Genomic DNA, 23,155 nt, shown 5'->3' on the forward strand with positions numbered 1-23,155 from the left:
CTACAAAGTACATAGTTGAGTGTGGCAAGGCTTGGAAACAAACCTAAATCGGCACTTGACAAACGCTTACGCGGATGCATGTACGCTTTTGTTTGCCCGATTCAGGTGTGTTTCCAGGCTTTGACACATCAACTCATTATTGTATTATCATGCCAGAGGCGCAGAGGATTATGATGATGTGTTCAGAGAAACTAAAATGGTTAAAAAGGGCAGGCTAGACTGAATGGCTTGATGAGGCCGTACCTGTGTTTATCATTATATAGCCGGTTTTGGCAGATCTTGGCCGTTGGTTTGGACGGTGGATGTTGCATGCAGCCTAGCTAGGGTTAAAAACCCTAAATTTATCTAAATGACGTTTATATCCTCTAAAGATTTTTACTAGCTTTTCGTCCGAGAATGTCACGTAGGCTGGAAAAATGTTCAGAAATAAATATACTCCCCGTCTCAATTTATAAGTCCTTTTTGTTTTTTTAAAAGTCAAATTGATTAATTTTTGACCAATTATATTTATTCGTTGTCTTAGAAAATACTAGGTTACATATTAAAATATATTTGATTTACTTTTTGATGATTTTTTTTAATTATATAATATCTATAAATTTCAGTCAGAATATCATCAATTTGACTAGTCAAAAGTCAAAAGGGATATATTGAGACAGAGGGAGTATTTCAAACCCATTCTTCAAGAAGGTATACTTAAATTATAATTTTGCCATTTTAAGTTTTTAACCAAAAAATTCATATATTTTCTCGGTATTTTACTTCATAAATTTACTGAATTTACCGTTCATTTCGAAAGAGAATACATAGTCGGGCCGACTTCTGGATTATAGCCCATCATACTTGAACGAAATAGTGGGCCGATTTGAAAGCCCGGAGCCCCGCTTCTATTTAACTCCAAAAATATCGTTAAAATATAAATAAGAAAAAAGAAGATTCTTTTTTGATCGAAAGAAATGGAGAACTAATTTCTTACACAAATGTTTGGTATCTCATAACTTGCATGTAATCTTCAAGTCACCCAGCTAACAATTAAGCTTGCATTCCTGGCTATGTCTTAGTATCTTCCCCATACATAAATATATATAGTCTTATACACATGTATCACACAATTACACATTTTCATTTACATTTGCTTTCTTCATTGGCCTTTGTGTTTTGTGCAACTAAGTCTCTTGTTCATGGCACCACATCTGCTCCACGGAGTGCTTCATGCTACTATCTATGAAGTTGATTCACTCAGCACAGGTTGCGGATTCAATCTTTTTTCTCAGGTACGCGTCTTTGCCTTTCTTCTTCTCTTCATTTTTCTCCATCAGAACTCGTATTCTAAAAATCCCTGATTAATACTTCAAAAATATTTAACCGGTGATTTTTATCAATTACACTCTAATTTGACTAAAAGTATTCGTTTTATCACAAAAAAAAACTCTGATTAATTCTGAATTGGTAGGTCAATTGATTAGTTCTGATTCCTGGTTTTATCCTTGCTGAAAACTCGAAAATATTTGAGTTAACTAATTCTCATGCATAAAAGTGAAAAAAAGAAGAAAAATCATATATTTACCTTTAAAATTTCGTTCTTTGATGTTTCATGAATTTGTGCATGTCTTAATTTTCGAATTGCTGCAATAATGAAGGCTTCAAATCCACAAAGACAAAAGAGAAACCTTTTGTCCCAAGTTAAGAGGATATTGCTCTGCAGACCTGAGGTATCTCTTCAGCAGAAATTAACTGCTTTATGTAATTGCCAGGATAATCACTGCTTATCTGAATGAGAATCTTATTAGCTTCTATATATTGTAGATTGTTGGTTCCAAACTCTATGCAACAGTAGATTTGGAGAAGGCCAGAGTTGGGCGTACAAGAATGATAGAGAAAGAACCATCCAATCCGCGGTGGTACGAGTATTTCCACATTTACTGTGCTCATATGGTGTCCAGCATTATTTTCACAGTCAAAGATGATAACCCCATTGGTGCCATACTCATCGGAAGGGCTTATCTACCTGTTGAGGCAATTTTAAGTGGTTATGAAGTTGACAGATGGCTTGAGATATTAGACGTTGATCGCAATCCAATAAACTCTAAAATCCATGTCAAGTTGCAGTTCACAAGTGTTACTCAAGATAGTAATTGGTCACAAGGGCTCAAAATTCCTTCAGGGGTGCCTAATACATTCTTCAAGCAAAGGCAAGGTTGTCAAGTTACACTTTATCCTGATGCTCATGTTTTGGATGATAGTCATTCTATATATCTTAAATCACATGGGTATTATGAGCCTCAAAGATGTTGGGAAAATGTATTTGATGCTCTCAATGGTGCCAAGCATTTGATTTATATCACGGGGTGGTCTGTTTATACTGATTTTAGTTTGATAAGGGATCCGCGGAGGCCTAAGCCAGGTGGGGATATAACGCTCGGTGAGCTTCTCAAGAAGAAGGCCAATGAAGGGGTCAATGTACTTTTGCTTGTTTGGGATGATATAACTTCTTGTGAGCCATTGAAGAGAGATGGCCTAATGGCAACACATGATCAAGAGACTGGTAAGTTTTTCCAGAATACTAAGGTGCATTGTTATCTGTGCCCACGAAATCCGGATGATGGGAGGAGTGTTGTTCAGGGGTTTGCTATTTCTACAATGTTTACTCATCATCAGAAATCAATAATTGTTGATAGTGAAGGCTTAGGTGGAGATTTGCAAAAGAGGAGAATAGTGAGTTTTATTGGTGGAATCGATCTTTGTGATGGAAGGTATGACACTGGTGAGCATTCCCTTTTTTCGACTCTGGGAACCGAGCACAACAAGGATTTTCATCAACCAAATTTTCCAGGTTCTTCAATCCAGAAAGGCGGTCCAAGGGAACCTTGGCACGACATACACTGTCGCTTGGAAGGTCCCGTGGCATGGGATGTTCTATACAATTTCGAACAGAGGTGGAAAAAACAAGTAGGAAACAAATTTCTGTTTCCACTTCCTGAGCTGGATAAGTTCATTATTCGCCCCTCTCCAGTCACAACATCACAAGATCCCGATACATGGAACGTTCAACTATTTAGGTCCATTGATGGTGGTGCTGCATTTGGTTTCCCTCAAAAGCCTGAAGAAGCATCAGCATTAGGACTCGTCAGTGGCAAAGAAAATGTGATTGACAGGAGTATTCAGGACGCGTATATCAACGCCATTCGTAGAGCAAAGAACTTTATTTATATTGAAAACCAGTACTTTGTTGGAAGCTCATTTGGTTGGGAATCAAATGACATTAAGGACGAGGACATTGCAGCTCTAAATCTGATCCCAAAAGAGCTCTCACTGAAGATAGTTAGCAAAATTGCAGCAGGGGAAAGATTCACCGTCTATATTGTGATTCCAATGTGGCCAGAAGGTATACCTGAGAGTGCATCAGTGCAGGCCATATTGGATTGGCAAAGGAGGACAATGCAGATGATGTACAAGGACATTGCTGTCGCGCTTAAAGCCAAGGGCCTTACTGCCAACCCGAGGGAATACCTGACATTCTTTTGCCTTGGAAATCGCCAAAATCCAGTGCCAGGGGAGTACGTGCCTCCACAGAAACCAGAGCCTGGTAGTGACTACAGTCGAGCTCAGGAGGCGAGGCGTTTCATGATCTATGTTCATTCAAAAATGATGATAGGTAACTCATTATTCATTGATCACACTATATTAACAGCAATTACCACATAAATCTTAACAATCTAATAGCCTGTTTGGGACCCTGGATTTCATTTGAAATCTTGGATTTGATCAAATAATCTGTTTGGGGATTTGGATTTCATTTGAAATCCACACATTCAATTATTAGTATAAATATGAGAATTTGAAATGACAACTCAAATCCTGTCATTTGAAATCCATCGTTATAAAATAAAATGCATGTTTCCAAATGACCTCTAATTTTATTTAACTGCAGTTGACGACGAATACATAATTGTTGGTTCCGCAAATATAAATGAAAGATCAATGCATGGAGCCAGAGACACAGAGATTGCAATGGGAGCATACCAGCCTAATCATCTAGCCACCACTCAAGCAGTATGGGGAAAAATATTCGGGTTCCGAATGGCCTTATGGTGTGAGCATCTTAACCACATAAACGCGGCATTTTATCATCCGGAATCACTTGACTGTGTTCGAAAAGTGAATGCATTGGCTGATGAATACTGGAAAATATATGCTGATGATGATTTTGTGCAAGATCTTCCAGGGCATCTTCTAAGCTATCCCATATCCGTGTCTCAGAGTGGACAAATCACAACACTTCCAGGTGTAGAATGCTTTCCAGATACTAAAGCTCGTGTTCTTGGCAAGAAAGATGAGTATCTTCCTCCATTTCTAACTAGTTAGTTAGGTTGCTTCTTTCAGACAAGATACTATTGTTGTAGTTGTTTCCTTCCGAGTGTACGTTGGTGTATATAACTGTGTTAAAATACTTGATGTTCGTCTATTGTCTACTGTTTTAAAACTCGGTGATTAATTAATTTTTGTTCCGTGACTTATACAAAAATAAGAACAAGCATCCGTGTAGATGCCATATAAACGTAGATCACATGACAAGAACAAGTATCCGTGTAGATGTCATATAAACATAGATCACATGACGGGTTACGTGATATTTATTATTGAGTAAGGACCTCTAATTGACAAACTTTTTAAAAAAAAATCATCTAATTTCTGAATTAAATTTCTCGTCTTCTACATGAATCCTGGTCTGGGTTTCAATTATTATTAATTTTTTGATATTTCTTCGCTTGTTTGATGCTCGAAACTTATCAATGAATTTTATAAAATCAAATTCTTTGTTGATTTTGTCCGAATTTATGGCCAACCCATGTTTACAATCTTTGTTAGGTCAGAAATCATTAAAACGAGAATTGCATATTCAGACAAATAGTCTGCGAAACATATTCAGACGGATAACAATTACCGCTTGTTCAGACAAACAGTCTTTCGATATATATTCAGACAGCTAACAATCAACATTACCCAAACAGACAACGATCAGTACATATTAGATGAGTACATATTAAGTGAGGATGCATTGTTATCGAGAATGTTATTGTTTCATGTGTGCCGAATAAAAAATTCGACCTGTCTGATTTCACGTATTAGTTCCGGCAAGTTCTGGCTGACATATCAATAATCAAGTCTTTAATCTCTACCACCAAAAAGCTAGTTCTCAATGATTAAAGTATCCCAAATATTTCTTTCAAATCCGGTATTAACCTATCAAAATCAAAACCGAACCATATATTAATAAACAACCCTATACGGGGTAACCTAATTTCAGACAGCTAATAATCAACACTTACTCAGAAAGACAACGTTCAATACATATTAAGTAAAAATGTATTCAGACAGACAACGATCAGTACATATTAGATGAGTACATATTAAGTGAGAATGCATTGTTATCGAGAATGTTATTTTTCATGTGTGCCGAATAAAAAGTTCGATCTGTCTGATTTCACGTATAAGTTCCAGCAAGTTCTGGCTGACATATTAATAATCAAGTCTTTAATCTCTACCACCAAAAAGCTAGTTTTCGAATGATTAAAGTATCCCAAATATTTCTTTCAAATCCGATCTTAACCTATCAAAATCAAAACCGAACCATATATTAATAAACAACCCTATACGGGGTAACCTAATTTCAGACAGCTCAATCAACACTTACTCAAAAAGACAACGATCAATACATATCAAGTAAAAATGTATTGTTGTCGAGAATGTTCTTGTTTCATGTGTGCCGCATGAAATGAAAAGTCATGCATGTCTAATTTCACCTATATATTCCGGCTGACATGTCAATAATCAAGTTTTCAATCTCTATCACTAAAAAGATAGATCTCGAATGATAAAATATTCCAAATATTTTTTTCAAATTCGATATTTATCTATTAAAATCAAAATCAAAACCGAACCATAGATTAATAAACAGGGGTAACCTAATTTCGAATTTAGAACAGTTGATTTGTTCTGTTTCTATCTCTCAAATAATTTCAATAAGGGATGAATGGCACTTGCTTTAAGATGCAACTTGTCCAAAACTAACATATAAAAATTTAACACACATGTTTCCCCTCAATTCTTTATTGCAAAATTTGGTGGAAAACAACGTAAAATGGGAATCATTCATTGAACACAAACCAAGACCAGAATTATTAAGACCGGATACATTGCATGTACTGCAACATTAACATATGTGTACATACACTTCACATCTCACTTTCTCTTTCCTCACCAATTGACATTAGAAAACAACGTTACCCCACAACAAAGAAATATATCTAACACCAAATATACATACAGGATACTTACATTTCATATACAGCCCACCTCTTCTTTTCTCTTCAACCTTTCATTTTTCTCTTTTTTTCACTACCCTTTTTTCCCCTTATCAGTTTTGGGGGTTTTTTTGTGATGATTTGCTAGCCCTTTTCATATATGCATCTGTTCTTGCTTGGTTTTTATAGTTTCTTGATCATCTTGGTAATTAAAGATCTCATCTTTTTGCTCTCTTCAGAGGGTTCCAGAGCTTCAATCTTCAATCTTGAATCGGATTCATGTCGAAAGTCTTTGAATTTAGTGGTAAGGACTCTTCAACTTTTGTGGATTTTGCTTTATATGTGTTGTGTTTAGGAGTTTTTATGCTATGCTTGTGTATTTGACTTTGTATTATAGTTAAAGATTCATGCTTTATTAGTATCTGTTTTGGTTTGATTTAATATTTCTCTAGAACCTATTCAGCAGTCTTGATTTTGTATTATAGTTAAGGATTTATACTTTGCTTGTGTGTGTGTGTGTTTTGATCAAAGTAGAATGAAGGGGATTTGTATATATCTTGTTTTGATAACTTGATCTTTAAAACCTGATGAAACATAATTATTGTTGCAATTTATATGTGATTGATGACTAGGTAAAAGCTAAAAGCGTTGTCTGATGATGTCCTTAATTTGATGTTTTCTCTGAGTGTTTCGATTAAAATTATAAGTTCTAACATAACAAATAGATTGCTATTTATATGATTTCTGTCGTTTGCCATTTATTATGTCTTCAATTATGAATGAGGCATGAATCTGTCGGAACTGGTCTAGATCTGTTGATGACGATTGCTATTTTAGCGTCTTTCGGTTATATGTATTGATATTGTTTTGATCTGCAGAGTGAATTAGCATGTTTGGATGATAAATTATAGCTCATGCCCCTTATCAAATTAATAGTCAGATGTACTAATATAGTTTCACATATTTGTTCAGGAGATGTTGCCTTCTGTCCTAGGGATTCAGTATACCCTAATCCGAAAGAACCAAGCCTTCTTTTCCCGTTGGGTCATCATGTTGACTTATATATGCCTCTCCTTAAGAGGTCCCGCATCAGTGCCTCTTTTCAATTTAGTGGAGAAACACTCAAGGAGAAGAGAACCTCGATCGATGTTCTTCCCGACGAGTGCATCTTTGAGGTCTTTAGACATCTTTCTGGAGGACAAGAAAGAAGTTCATGTGCTTGTGTATCCAAACGTTGGCTTTCTCTCTTAAGTAGCATCCGCAAGGATGAATTCTATCCTGCTGAAATCTCTCGTCCTGAAGAGCCGAAGGAAGAAGTTGTTTCCACCAAGGTAGACAAGCCATCTGAGACAGTTAAGGATGTGATTGTTGACTCGGATACTGATGAAATTGAATCATTGATTGAAGATTCAGAAGTGAGAACTGATGGATACCTTTCTAGGCATTTGGAAGGAAAGAAAGCTACTGATATCAGACTTGCTGCCATTGCTATTGGAACAAGTACTCGTGGAGGACTCGGCAAGCTTTCTATTGTAGGAAACAATTCAGTTCGTGGGGTCACAAACTTTGGCCTCAAGGCTATTGCTCGTGGTTGTCCTTCTCTAAGGGTCTTGACTTTGTGGAATGTATCTTCTATTAGTGATGAAGGCCTTGCTGAAATTGCTAGTGGATGTAACATGCTAGAGGAGCTTGACCTTCGTTGCTGTCCCAGTATTTCTGACAAGGCATTGCTGGCTGTTGCAAATAACTGCCCGAATTTGACTTCTCTGACAATTGAATCTTGTTCAAACATTGGTAACGATGGTTTTCAGTCTGTTGGTCGTCTCTGTCAAAAACTGAGGTCCATTTCAATCAAAAAGTGTCCGCTTGTTGGTGATCAAGGAATTACAAGTCTGGTCTCGTCAGCCAGCTTTCTGACCAAGTTAAGCCTCCAGGCCTTGAATGTCAGTGATATGTCTCTTGCTGTTATTGGTCATTACGGGTTGGCTATTAGAGACCTGGCTCTTGTGGGCCTCCAGAATGTAACAGAGAAGGGCTTTTGGGTTATGGGTAATGGTCGTGGGCTGCAACTATTGATGTCCTTAACTATTAACTGTTGCCAAGGAGTTACTGATTTGGGAGTGGTAGCAATTGGAAAAGGTTGTCCAAGCTTGAAGCACCTTTGCCTTCGTAAATGCGCAATCCTATCAGACAATGGTTTGGTTTCTTTCGCGAAGCTTTGTATGTCACTTAAGAGCCTAGAGTTGGAAGAATGCCACAGGATCACCCAATTTGGGTTGTTTGCTACCCTTTCGAACTGTGGTGAAAATATTAAGGCTATGTCTTTGGCAAACTGTTTTGGTATCAAGGACTCAAACATGGGATTCGCGGTTGGTGCTATGTCTCCCTGCAAGTCGTTGCGTTCTCTATCAATTCGTGACTGCCCTGGATTTGGTAATGTGAGCTTGGCCATATTGGGTAGAATCTGCCCTCAATTGCATCGTCTGAACCTTACAGGGCTTCGTGGAATAACAGATGAGAGTTTCCTCCCTTTCATTCAGGGCTGTGAGGCCGGCGGCTTGACACATGTTAATTTAATCGGCTGTGAAAATTTGACTGATAAAGCAGTTTCAGCCATTGCCAAGGTGCACGGTAGCACTCTTGAGGTCTTGAATCTTGATGGTTGCAGGCATGTAACTGATGCTGGGTTGGTAGCTATTGCTGAGAATTGTTGGTTTCTACACGAACTTGATGTTTCCAAATGTGTGGTTACCGATTATGGCATTGCAGAGTTGGCACGCGCTCCCTGGACTAGTTTGCAGATTCTTTCCATGTCGAATTGCCCTTTAGTTTCTGACAACTGTGCGCCCTTTCTGCTGAAGCTGGGTGAAACCCTTGTTGGACTTGATATCAGGCAGTGTTCTGCAATGAGCTATGGCATGGTTGATCTACTTGTGGAGAAACTGTGGAGGTGTGATATCCTCTCGTAAGCTGCAAAAGGAAATGAAAAACCCTGGTCATGAATGTCCTGCAGATGGTAAAGACAGGGTCAAACATAATAAGTTCTACCCTCCAATTTTATTTAGTACCATGCTTTCTTTAGTCTCGGGTCTAGTCATTGGTTTGTCTTAGTCCAAAGTCCAGATGCTCAGCTTCCTTTTTACAGGTGACGTGGGTGCAGTCTTTATTTGCAGTTTTCCTTCGTGAAATCTGTTTCAAGAGTTTTTGACTCCCTACAGAAATGGGATGTCACATTCTTTTGACCACGTTTTCCTGTTAACAACAGATGCTGAGTTCTGGTTTTTGGATAAATATCATATATTTTGTAGCAAATTGCCAGTGGCAAGGTGCTGAACTTTGTCATAAAAAAATTCGGAGTCCTGGGTCTTTCTTTCTTTTGGGTCTGTCCAGTTCTGTTTTTACCTAGTCTTTAAAGCCGATTCGTCGGTCGTCATGTGTCATGATTAGGTTTGTGTCTGTCTTTACTTTTAGGATAGATTTGGTTCCGCAAGACTTATGTTTTTGGTTGCAACCGCAATAAATTTAGGTGACTAGTGTTCCTGGGTTTTGGCCATGGCAGCAGGCCCTCGTAGTCTCTGCTATGCACAACCTTATTCATATAAGGTTGTTTTTTATTTACCAAAACCTGGTTTTCTGCAGTCACCTTTTGTTTAAGAACTTTTGCAGCCGCGTGTGTTTCGTAGTGGATTCCAAATTTATCTTTTGTAATGGATATTTTATGAATAAATGTTGATTGTGTTTGTGAATATTTTTCTCTGTATCTTTGCATTGTTGTTCTTGCCTATACTAAATGCGTCTATTTATCTAGAATGAACAAGTAATACTACAAAAACCTTTCTACAATGGTCTAGTTTGACGGTGATAGCAAGTAGGAAGAACCTTAGAGCAACTTCACTGTATTGCCTCCCTTACCTGTATATACCAGAGTCCAGACCCAGCTGGGCATTTTAGAGGTTTTTCGACAAAACCATTCTCCAATGGTCTAGTTCGGTGATAGAAAGTAGGAAGAACCTTAGAGCAACTTCAGTGTATTGCCTCTCTTATCTATATCAAACTGCAGAACATATTTAGGAGTTCTCCCTTAAAAACCATTCTCCAGACATTTCCCAACCAGAACTTTTTAGCTGAGAGGAAGTCGGAACCTATTATACCCCTATTCTTGCCCTCTCTGCATCTTCTTCTTCGCTTTTGTGCATCAAGTATTTCAAGGCTTTTCTGTATCGGTTCATTCGCTTTTTCAAATACCCGATAGTGTATAATAACGAGTGTTGATTAAGCTTTTCATTCTAAGTACCAGAAGGAATCCAGGAGTGTCTACATTACTATCAACTGAATTTGAGGGGAAACTATACTTAAGTTATTGCATCTTTAAATACAAACTTACAGTTGCTATATCATTGGACAGAATTGAGAAACTGTCGAGATTCAGTGCTACAACTGCAACAAAATTTTTTTAAAGCAAATCCAGGACTCCCCATAATAATAGTCCAATATCTTCTCGAAGTGTTCAAATTCCATTTGTTAGTAATCTACCCCAGAAAGTGAAGAAAGAATAGAACGATCAATGGTAAGAAGACTGTGAAGCATTTAAAGAGAAGACGGATGATTTTATTGCAGCTTTAAGTCAAATGAAAAATACAAAGAGGTAAAGGAAGGAACAAGAGAGAGCTTAGGGAGTCGCAGATAACTGATGTCCGAAATATTGGGTTTTATATCAAAAGGCGGACATTATATTAAAGGGCCACTCTGAAATATTAGGTTTTATATCAAAAGGCGGACATTGTGTTTTACTCCCTCCGTCTCAATTTAGTCCATTTTGGAATAAACACACATATTAAGAAAAAAGTTGGTTACATGGAATCTTATCTCATGTATCATTAATTAGTGCATTGATAAGTGAGAATATTGTTGAGTTTCAAAAAAATCACAATAAATATAGGGATTTTAGTGCATTGAGAAATGAGAATAATGTTAAGTTTCAAAAAAATCACAATTAATATGTAGATAAATTTGTATTAAAAGAAGAGAGAGACAAGTATTTTGGGACAAATTTTTTTCCAAACTGGACCTATAAATTGAGACGGAGGGAGTATATCAAAAGGGTCACTCGTTTTGTTCAAAAATCTCACCTGGACCCCCATTTAAAAATCATATCATTTAAACCACTAAATTGAGTATATATATCATTCCGTTTGATGACGTCATGATAATTGACGGAGAACGTTAAGTTTTTAAACTTTGCGTCCCCAATTGGAGATATGGCACAAGCACCTTTTATGTTTCACAAATATGAACGGCATCAAACAATATTTGCTTCCCAAATATCGAATTTTAAGTAAAAACTATTATGTTTCAATCTTTCCACACTACCCACATAAACTTCACAAAGCAATCGATACAAGTTATTTTATCCAAGACCGTAAACAAATCAAGTACGGTACTCATTTGGTGATACCCAGCGATCTTTAATCTTAAGCTACATTCCTTCCAAATGCTAATAAAACCCAATACATACATAATTTGCATTGTTTTTAACTTTTAGGCAATAGAAGACTGGAACAATGTTCAGATGAAAATTACTTAAATTTATACTCCACCAGAAAACATATATCAATCAATCACATGCAAGTACATGAAAGCAAATAAAGTTAAGCTGCTTAAATGACATTTAAGAATTTTAATGATAAATGCAAAACTTCTCAAGACAAATTACTTCTAAAAGCTAAATGAATCTATTGTTTTTAAGTCAACTAAAGAACCTCTCAAGCATCACTGCATCCTGATTGCAATGTATTTAGAAGTATCTAAATAAAAGTATTGAATTCATGAAAACATAGTACTTCACTACGAGAAAATAAGTTAATACAGTACAAAGCAGTTGTAATTCAAAGATACTCAGATTGTGATCTGAGAGCTTGAATGTTGCTGACCATACATCATTCCATACCAAAAGCTTGCATGCCACCAACATTATGAAGGCACTACATGAAACAACAGTCAAGAAAAATGGTTATAATCGAGATGGCGAGATATCATCTTAATTATATTTTTAAAGATGTTTTAACACACAGATGTGTGCACCATGCACTTGCACACAAAAGCAAGTGATCACCATCACTTCAACACATATTAAGACTTGAACTGCACATTTCTTCACAATAAGATCCATTATCTGGTAGTTATTTTAGCAATATAAGAAGTTAAGTTCTTGCATATAAACAAATCAGCTAAGTTCGTAAAGTCGGATTTAGGAAAATAAATTATTATTTTTGCAGAGAGAAGTCCATATTACTGGATAATTTTAAAAGAAACAATTCTGAATAAGCATTCTTCGGTCAAGATAAAATTTAAGTATATAATTCTCAAAGATGTTGGACATACTATATGTAGAAGTATCAATCTGCTCAGGAAGCCCCTTTATATCCACCTCAAACCTCTCCTGAACCTGCAAATGCTCAATCACCACATAATTAGAGGACTAGCAATTTCACACGGGTAATATTAGAGTATAAAATGACAGTTTTTAACCTGATTAAGCACATCAGAGTCGGAGGCAGAAGCTACAAAAGTGATTGCAAGCCCTTTAGTTCCAAATCTACCCGCACGACCAACCTTTGCAATGACAAAAATAAAAGGCTCATAAATAATAAAACCTAAATAGCATAACCATTGACATTTTAAAAAGAGTCTTACCCTGTGAAGATATGTATCTGCAGAATCTGGCATGTCATAGTTAATGACAATGTTGACCCGTTCTATGTCAATGCCCCTACCCACCAAATCAGTTGCCACGAGAATCCTTTTATGCCCCTCTTTAAAATTCTTGTATCTTGTTAACCTATAAAATTCAATGCAAACACCAAAAAACAAATTAATATCAAAAGTGCATAACTACTGGCACAAAGTTGACAACAAAACAAATGCTATCAACCTAAATGTAATTCTGTGCAAGGTAAAAAAAAAAGCACTAGAAGAAAGTAGAACACCATATGAATCACAAAGATAGTACAAAATCAAGCCGATATTACAACTTGCAAAAGTAACTAAAAGTATGAGGAAATCTGTGCAATATTAAGCCGATAGCACAGTGGAGAAGAAGGCATGCAGAAATACATATTAATCACACAATTCAGCAGAACACTTCAAATAAAGAATGCAAAAAAGCATAAAAAGTAGGAAAATGAAGAGAAGAAAAGATGCAGCATCCTGCCACTTCCAAACACAACTAACTATTGTCAAGCATCTTTCAACAACTGCGATTTCTTGACAAAGATAAACTATTAGGATATTAACGCAACCACAGTAACTCAAAGTCTACATAATATGGAATTCCATAATACATCAGATCCGGCATGGTTATTGATAGAGTAAATAAATCTGCTATTTTTTAAATCTCTTTTTTGCGAATATCAATGTACTTTAGGAAGCTAATCAAAGAATAAACCAATCATAAATATCATTTTCTGATTTTTACATATAACTTTATACATACATAAGCATTGAGGTGAAGTACATAACAAAAAGTATGTATACACATGTGAATAGATTGTAATAGTGTCCCCAGTGCACACACACAAGACAATTTCAAGGTACCATTACATACCTTTCTTCTTGTGACATGCCAGAGTGGATACAGATCGATGGAAAATTGCATTCAACAAGTAATTTGTTCAGCTCAGCTGCCCTGCTAACACTTTTGACAAATATAACAACTTGGTTGAAGTCCAGGGCATCTAGAAGATCATTCAGCTTCCGATTTTTCTCCAGCTCACTCAGTTTGATGTAATGCTGCAATGATAAACTGTAAGGTAATGCCTCTTTACGAATTAGAACTCGGAAATTAAAAACAAGGATAAAATACCTGTACAAGACCATGTAGGGTCAGTTTGGCTTCATCATCCACATAAATTTCCATTGGCTGTAAGGAAGAATGGTACAGTAAGCATGTTAGGAGCCTTGCCGAAGCTAATGGAAGCCATTACAAAATGAGAGGATGTAAATTCCACCACTCTAAACTGCAATCCATCCGATGTGTCTCCTTGCAGGTATGTTTTATTTCGCAGAGACCCTTATGTCCCTCAAATACCACTCTATACCTATCATATCCTACCTCACTCCCCCCAACCTCCCCCATCCTCTCTCACTACACCATGATATCACCATTAAAAGCCCACAATCATCCCCAAAGTCCCAGCATCGAGAATAATAAAAACCTAAGATACAATCTATAACTATACTCTGTGTTTTTTTCATAAAAAATGTGAAAATATTCCGCTTATAATAATATAGTATAGATTATCTTTCTGGCTAATACTCCGCTGCTGCAACACCCTTGCAAGATTAAAAATGTAAGCACAAACCACATTATAAAAGACATGTACAAGATGCTGCAAAATTTGCTTCTCTAATCTCTGGCAAAAGCCTGCGGAGAGTTGGCATTATGGAGATGGTTGTGACTTGAAAAATTAGTAAAGTTGGCCATGGAAATTACATCTTGCATAAATTTCTTGCAGACAGGCCGGATTTCCTTGCTCAATGTTGCAGAAAACATCATAACTTGTTTGTCATGGGGAGTCATTTTGAAAATTTCCTGAACGTCTCTTCTCATGTCTGTAACACAGAAAGACAGACAAAATATAAATATGAGATTTCAAAAACACAGGACATTAGTACTATTAAGTTCTGTAAGAAGTAAAGGTGACATAAGAAAATGAGTGTACCAAGCGACTCAAGCATCTTATCACATTCATCAAGAATGAAGTGCCTCACATTCCTCAGTGCTAGTTCCTTGTCTCTTGCAAGTGCAAGCACCCGACCAGGTGTACCAACAACGATATGAGGGCACTCATTCTTCAGAAGGTCCTTGTGGATTTTAATGTTGACGCCGCCATAAAAGACTGCAACTTTAATGTCAGGTAAGTATGTGCTAAACCTCTCAAACTCGTGGCAGATCTGCAGAAGGGACAGAGATCCAACCCAAAGAGAAAGGATATAAGAAACAAGTCACAAGGGCCACAAATAAAATGCGATATTGTCATGCTTCTGTAATTCAGAAGGAACAAATTCAGATCTGTACCTGATAAGCCAGTTCTCTTGTGTGACACAGAACAAGTGCAGCAACTTGACCGGCAACCGGCTCAATTTGCTGCAGTGTAGACAGAACAAAAACAGCAGTTTTTCCCATTCCAGATTTTGCTTGGCAGATAACATCCATGCCCAAGATAGCTTGAGGGATACACTCGTGTTGCACTGATGAACGAAATAAATTGAAGCCAAGTTTCAGTGAAAAGGTTTTACCAAATTCCAATCCATTTTACTTCTCCAAGTCATGGGGGGAGAAAATAATTATTTACCTGCAAAAAAAATATAATCAGTAAAATTTTAGAGTACAGGGCTTATCAGACGAGTCGAACTGACAAAAAGAGGGCAGGTAATTTAACAGTAAATATCCTTCTGAAGTGTCAACTGATAGCGATACCAAGAAGCTTGACATTCAAAACAAAGAAAACCATAAAATCATTACTACACGTTATAGTTAACTTCATTAAAGGTTCAATTGATATAGCAGGACAAGTGTAAAAGCCATAAAAAATACAGATAAAAAACGTAAAAGTTAAGTATCACTTCCTAGCTCCTAACATTCAATTCATGAGTTAATTTTTAAAGTCCTAAGAATTGTTACTACACAACATAAAACAACTACATAAAAAATCTTAAAAGAAAACAACTGGACAATTTGTATCACTCTGAAAATTATAATTTTATCTATAAATTAGTCAATATCGCTTACTGTTGTTGCCCAACACTATTCACTTAAATAAAATATGATTGCCACCATCTGCTTTAAATAGAAAACAAATATAACTTGCCTTCGGACGGATGCTCAAACCCAGAATCCACAATAGCTCGCAGGAGTTCTGGTTTCAAAAGAAAGTCTCTAAATCCTGAACTGTGAATGCCTACGTATCCCCTACATTCAAAAATGGAAAAGGGACATCAATTTCCATGATCAGTATTTACCCAATAATAAGATATTGTTACTGAACAAGATATGAATGGTAAGAACAGGAAAAACAATGATGTCACATTAAAGCAGGCAACCAACCAACTAAACCATGGCATTGGCCGGTGAAAATTATTCACTCATCTGATGGTAGCATGGTAATTATAGCTAATTAGTGTAATACAAAAACAAAAAAGCCTAAATGAAGATATAAGATGCAGATGGCATATAAGAATGGAACAACACAGAAATTCATAAACATGGTAAGATGCTTTCAATAAAATATAAACTATTAACTTATGATACAAGTGCACAGTCCATAATCATGTTCTTTACTAATAATCCAATTTTTTAAATATGGGATTCCCCTGTACCGTGAATTTAAGATGGGGCAATTTTAATATACTTAACCCAAACAAAACTGCTATATATATTTTCCGGCCAAGTATAGTGCCATATATACTTTTTACCGGTATACATAAACTACAAATCATCAATTCAAAACAAGCAATTCTTCACAACTAAATCTTATAAAGACGATAACATTTACTATATCCCATAAACAGTTCAGCCAGTTCTCATATTAAAAGTCAACGACCATTTACTTCACAAAATTCACCGAAATCATTATCGACTAGACTCCATCTAAAACAACAATTAATCTACCAATACTCCTAACCTCCCGCGCACACAAGTTTCCACCAAATCGCAATAAAACGAACTCATATATCCAATATCAAAATTTCTCTAATCTCAACTCTAGATCTACAACAACTAATTCATTTTCACCAATCAAACACACAAAAAACACAAATTGAATCACACACAAACACCTCAATTCAATTAATATCCAAACAAAAACGAGAAAAATTACTTTTTAACGGACTCGCCGTTCGTCTTGGCGGCGACGGAGTCAGGCGCTTTCTCATCTTCCTCCTCGTAATCGATGAGCTCCTCTTCGTACGCGTCGTTGTCCTTGTTCTCGCCCATCCTATACGTACACATACACACACATATAAGCGCACCAAATCAAAATCTGATTGCTCTAGGATGAAATTGAAGAGAAGATATAGATACAGAATAGTTGTGTGCATAGAAATATCGAACCTTGAGTGTAGATCTGAGAGAATTGAAGAGAGTTAGGGTTCGGCCTCGTCGTCTGCAGAGAAAATGTTAGAGATAGAGATAGAATAGCAGAATAGATAGATACAAGTTTTTTATAAGTGGGGAGAGTGGTAAATAGGGTTTTGACGTTCCCGATGTGGTTAGGAATGTGTGGGCTTTGATATTTTATTTGACTTTTTTAGCCCTCGAAAATTCATTAACAAAATATTTATATGACATTGAAATTCCAAATATTAAATTAAAAAAATATTTGCTCAACTCTTTTACATTTAGTTAATTTATTAGCAAAGGCATAAATTATTTGTAAAATAATTAAAATTAAACAAACACATAAGAAGATGAGATACTTTTCATGTACCGTCAGAGAGATTTTTTTATCGTAATATATATGTTTCCCGTACCCACTACGTTGAAGGCCTCAAAAATTCATATAATAAATTTGTTTATAAATCATGATAACAACAATAGTTAATGATGGAAAAATATTTTAGAGATTGATATATTATTATCTACTAGTTGAGAAGCCGCGCGTTGCGGCGGCCTGTAAAAATTATATTAATTAAGTAAATTATGAATATGAACATCAAGTAATTTGTCCCGATCCGCCTCGTATTCATACATATATACATGTATATAATATATTGCTTACTAAGTTTGCATATAAAATTATTTATTAATTTTAAATATACAAAAATGGTAACTTTAATACAAATATCATAATATTTATACATGTCCTATATAAAAATTATAATTTTTCTGTTTCAAAAAATAATTATAATTTTTATGTAAGTACAAAAATAATGAATAATTTAAAATTTGAAAATACAAAACACCCGCTTTTATCCACTTTTGCAGGGAGTGCCACGTGCAGGGGAGAAAAAAATATGTTTAAGTCATTCCGGCTGATATAATGAATAGATGATCAGATCATGGATACTATATGGTGCGGTGGGGATGGTAAATATCATGAAGTCCATCCTAACTCTGTAACCCAATATTCCATTGTCATCCTGAAGATATCAAGTTCAAATCATGCCTTGAGCCTTTAAATCAATGCCGCAGTTGATGAACCTTTCAGGTACAACCTCCTCAGAATTTTCCCAAGATTCAGGATCTCTTCCGGTCACTTAGCACACATTTATTAATGGTTTCTCGAGGCAGAAGAAGTGGAACAGTTAGCTGTAATCTCATTGACTCCTTAATTGATCACTAATGCTTTAAGATAAACAAGCTTCTGGACGTCGTTTTCATCTAGAAATCCCTTCTTTCCTGTTAAATCTCTAGTGTTGTGTTTGGTTGGGGTGAATGATTCTGGAAGGAATGGAATGAAAAATCAACTACCTTATGGATGATTTCTAAGAAATTTTATTCCTTCCTCCATTCCATTCCCTACATCATATGTTAGATATCACCCCTTCCATTTGAGATGGAATGCTCCATTCTCTCTCATCCTCAATTTATTCTCAAATCTCATCATAGCAATTTTGCACTACTTCAAATTTTTTCAAAACTTTCTTCCTATATCTATTAGTTTCAAGTATTTTTTACTCATTTCATTCCATTCCATTCCATTCTCCCCAACCAAACACAACATAGGTTCCTTGTACTTCTGTCATCGTTGTGGGGTTCTTCATCAATAAATTCATGGCTCAAACTACAGCGTGCACTGGTGTCAGATGCTGCAATCAACATATCCTCTGCATAATGTAGAGAAAGTCAGAAAACAATGTATTAGCACAAATTGTTGTTTTTTCATGGATGCGATGAAGAAATATCCTGAAAAACAACGTGTATGCTGTTGTAAGTAAGATCTGTGCGCCAGCTAAAATTGATTTGCCTCGAATAACAAAGATCATGGTATTGAAAAGTTCTTATGCTGCACATTAAGTCAAAAGCAAAAGCACAGGAAGAGAGATCTCGGATACGGAGTTTCATTTCAAAAGCTATTTATTTATAGTTTTAACGAACATAGAACTCAAACAAATCATTTCAAGTACTGGCTGGCATTTTCTTTGACACCACAGGTTTTTAAGGTTAAAATATATTCTGCTTTTTTGAAATTGTTTTTTGCTATCTAGACAATAAGAATGATGTCTTTTGATTCTCGAATGTCTGTATTACTAATCAGGGCCGTTCCATATCTTTTGAGGGCCAAGGGCGAAACGAAAAAATGGGCCTTATTTTTAAAAGAAATTAGGAGTATATTGAGAATATATAGGCCCTGTTTGGAAGTCAGAGGTTTGGGCAAAATTAGAGGTTTGGGGTGAGTTAGAGGTTTGACCAGTAGAATCCGCCAATACAAGTGTTTGGTAGTTAGCGGATTGAAACAGAGGTTTGGACCCAAAAAGCTAATTTTGAAAAAGTTACTTTGAGGAGCTTTTTGGGTTAGAGGTTTTGGTTTGTGTCAGAAAAATCTAATCAATCAGCTATTAACCAAACAGTTTTACGAGAAACAGCTAATTCAATCCGCTAGTCAAAACATCAATTTCAATCCGCTAGTCAAAACATCTAATTCAATCCGCTAACAGTTAACCGCTGACCGCTAATCCCCAAACAGGGCCATATATTATATTAGTGTGAATATATATTTAATTAACATGTGTTTTACGTGTAAGTGTGTGTTTTGTATGTAAAAAACAAAAGATTTGACAGAAACTTGATCATATATACCTATGAGTGCATGTGCATCAGTTAGAAGATCAATAGTATTATTAGTTTAGTTAGGGATGTAGTCATGTACGTTAGGAGAGGCACAACGCATATACGGAGGTTAAACAATAAAAAAGTTTAATATTAGTTTAGTTATGAACGTAGTTATGTAGATTAGAATAGGCACAACGCATACAAATTTGTGTCGTATACTAGTAACAAATGCATGCATTGTATAATTTTTGGGCCCCTAAAATTTTAATACTTTTCGGGCTGTTACTAATAATTAATATCTGTTTTAATACTTTTCGGGTGAGCCAGAATCGAAGTAGTGGGTTTATCCAATCGTGCTCAATATTTATGTGTTCATTTCATCCCGTCTGTCCTCGCCTGGCTCAGTTGTAATTATGTTAATGGTGTATATATGTCTGATCAAGTGTATACTTGAACCGGCCAAGTCGTATTTAGGTGTCTTTGTTACATGTAACATCAAGTGCTCAAATTTTACAGGATTATCATCAGCACCGTGAATCAATAAAGCGGCCAAGCGGGAGTTATAAGCTGAGTACAACATGGTTAAAGGCTTAAAGCATATGTACAGAAGCCTGGTAAATGATCCATTACAGTACACTGGAATATTATAAAAACAACCCAATCCTCCTATCACCAAATTATCAGTACGTCTGCCTTTAAGTCTGCTTATCCTTAGCTCTGTAAATCTCTATGTATATCATTCATCTCAGTCTCATTCTCTGTAAATCTTCCCTATATTCATTCTCTTCCCAACCCTCTTTCCCCGCCCCCAACTTCCAAACACACCTTGTTTTTTATATTCTTTGCAATGACGAAAACTATACAGAGACGTCTATATTGCCAGCCAGCATAGGATAAAATTTGGAAGTAGAATAAGCATATAATTATAGAGTAGTGCTACATGAACTAAATTGGGTACAAAGTTTGTTACAAAATGACATGGTACCGCTAACATGACAGTTTGAAATGATTTGATTGGGTGCATTATTATTATTTAAGTTATAAATGATAAACATATGATATGTGTCATTTTGTACCTGTTTTTGTACCCAATTTGGTACCTCAATCATTTTCCATAATTATATTACAAATCATTAACGAACAGACCATCAAATCATTTTGTTATTAGCAGCACAACGACTAGCAATTATCACACTACTCATACAAAACCAATCCAGGCATCTATCGGACTTCGTTTCCAAGTAAAACTTCAACGACTACAATGATGATACAATTCAAGTAAACAAAATGATTTAAAAGAATACGCCATTATCATTGTCATGATTTTGCTAAAATAGACGCTTAATTGTGGATATCCTGCAACCCTGTAAACTCAGAATTTACTGTTATACCAGTATATCCCTTTGTTTTGTTCATCTTCCTCGACATAGACACAATCACTCACAGTACTCCAGAGTGCCTTATAGAAAGGGGTGTAATCATATTGATAATACTCCCCCAATACAGGCTTAAATGCTTTGGTAGCTTCCACTGCATGATAATGTGGCATTTTCGGAAAGAGATGGTGTGCTACATGAGTATTAGGATGTTGCAGGAACACCGTGTTGAGAATTCCAAAATCGCGATCAATGGTAGCCAAAGAACCCTTTAACCATTCCCACTCGGAGGAATTGTAGTAAGGTACAAGAGGGTTTCTATGTTGAAGTAATGCTACTATGATAAGCATAGCATTTTGAAATAGGTATGGTCCGATGTAAATGAAAACGACCCATGTGAACCCTCTCGAAAGAGCAAGAGTGTATAGTACATAGATCACGGTAATGCATCCAGCATCAGAAAGCAGGACATGAACGCGTTGTTTATGTGAAAATATGGGACTATAAGGATCAAAATGGGAGGCCAATTGATCATAAGCTCGACCACGGAAGTTGACAAGCAAGTACAGAGGCACAGCCACCATTAGAACTGCAGCAATAACCAAGAGTCTTGCTAGTGGATTTTTGAGGTATTTGAAAACCAGAGGAACTTGAGACTTGAGTAAAGGGATATCAAATTCCTCTTCTTCAAGAGATCCGGTTCTCAAGTGATGGCGATGGTGACTGTACTTAAACGAAAAATAAGGAAACAGGACGACAGAGTGGACGATAAATCCAACTGTGTCATCCAGCCATTTGTAGTCACTGAAGCCATTGTGTCCGCATTCATGACCTATGGCCCAAAATCGAGCCATAATGCATCCTTGAAGTGCAGAGTAAATAATACAAGACGTAACAAAATATAATCTAGAAGACAGTACTAATTCTGACGTTAAGATATACGTCGCCACAATATAGTAAAGCGAGAAGAAAATAATGACATCTACCAGGAGGCGTGACAAAGAGCGAATGACAGAACGCTCAAAGCAATGCGGAGGGACTGCTTTCTTAATATCACCCAAAGTGAAGGGAGGTTTCATGTGGGGAGATCTTGATGATCTTTTCACCGGAGAATCCAGTTCTTGTTTCATCATGTATCTGCAAAAGAATCAACTAGTAATTGTATACTTGTTTAAAATTTGGTTGTGGTGATTGTATTGGGAAGCAGCAGGTATTTATAGACAGATTAAGTTGACCAGCACTGTGAGTCCTCTCTGGCAAGAAATCTTCTCTGGAATATGAATATGGGTGTATACTAATAGAAAGCGTATTTTCAAGAAAGATATGCTCCCATATAATGACCTATTCTTTTTGTTCACATGCACATGCATTACTGGCAATCTTCTTGTTCAGATATTACTATTGATGTACAGATTCTTCATTGTGATTCGATTCTCGCAAGATATAAGATTGCGATTATGTATTGGACCTGTGTCTCTGACAGGGGATGCATAAAGATTCTTATCATTGAGTTCAAGCCTGTGCTAGTAACTTGAATCCAAGTTCTTGCAGAGCTGTTACTAGTTTGTAACTTGAAACATGTCCTACGGATAAACTTACAATTCACTTAATTGGGATGGTATCAGCCGCATAAAGAAGTCCAGTTTTTTTTATTTGACAGATGCGTCATGTATTCACTTTCTGTATGACTGTAGTTGGCCGGA

The 23,155-nt window shown here is 36.2% G+C and overlaps 4 protein-coding genes across 4 annotated transcripts; 2 read left to right on the plus strand and 2 right to left on the minus strand.

Annotated features, from left to right (window-relative positions):
* The first annotated feature begins 1,112 nt into the window (after positions 1-1,112).
* Positions 1,113-4,466, plus strand: LOC108206757 (phospholipase D alpha 1). Its single transcript, XM_017377156.2, has 4 exons — positions 1,113-1,274; positions 1,641-1,712; positions 1,807-3,655; positions 3,932-4,466. The coding sequence occupies exons 1-4, from the start codon at positions 1,182-1,184 to the stop codon at positions 4,363-4,365; spliced, it is 2,448 nt and encodes an 815-aa protein (XP_017232645.1). The 5' UTR covers positions 1,113-1,181; the 3' UTR covers positions 4,366-4,466.
* Positions 4,467-6,304: 1,838 nt separating this feature from the next.
* On the plus strand, positions 6,305-10,053 carry LOC108209227 (EIN3-binding F-box protein 1). The gene is made up of 2 exons (XM_017380029.2): positions 6,305-6,609; positions 7,278-10,053. The coding sequence occupies exons 1-2, from the start codon at positions 6,585-6,587 to the stop codon at positions 9,272-9,274; spliced, it is 2,022 nt and encodes a 673-aa protein (XP_017235518.1). The 5' UTR covers positions 6,305-6,584; the 3' UTR covers positions 9,275-10,053.
* Positions 10,054-12,014: 1,961 nt separating this feature from the next.
* LOC108209485 (DEAD-box ATP-dependent RNA helicase 15) lies at positions 12,015-17,571 on the minus strand. The gene is made up of 12 exons (XM_017380413.2): positions 17,416-17,571; positions 17,183-17,299; positions 16,175-16,275; positions 15,382-15,554; positions 15,026-15,257; positions 14,797-14,915; positions 14,167-14,223; positions 13,909-14,093; positions 12,999-13,143; positions 12,834-12,917; positions 12,687-12,750; positions 12,015-12,286 (listed from the first exon to the last, which is right to left on the minus strand). Exons 2-12 carry the CDS (start codon positions 17,296-17,298, stop codon positions 12,276-12,278), a joined length of 1,287 nt encoding a protein of 428 aa, XP_017235902.1. The 5' UTR covers position 17,299; positions 17,416-17,571; the 3' UTR covers positions 12,015-12,275.
* A 3,717-nt stretch (positions 17,572-21,288) lies between these two features.
* LOC135150188 (delta(12)-fatty-acid desaturase FAD2-like) lies at positions 21,289-22,628 on the minus strand. Its single transcript, XM_064086334.1, has one exon. The coding sequence runs from the start codon at positions 22,583-22,585 to the stop codon at positions 21,449-21,451; it is 1,137 nt and encodes a 378-aa protein (XP_063942404.1). The 5' UTR covers positions 22,586-22,628; the 3' UTR covers positions 21,289-21,448.
* Positions 22,629-23,155: the final 527 nt, after the last annotated feature.

This window comes from Daucus carota, chromosome 2 (genome assembly GCF_001625215.2).
Source record: "Daucus carota subsp. sativus chromosome 2, DH1 v3.0, whole genome shotgun sequence".
NCBI lineage: Eukaryota > Viridiplantae > Streptophyta > Magnoliopsida > Apiales > Apiaceae > Daucus > Daucus carota.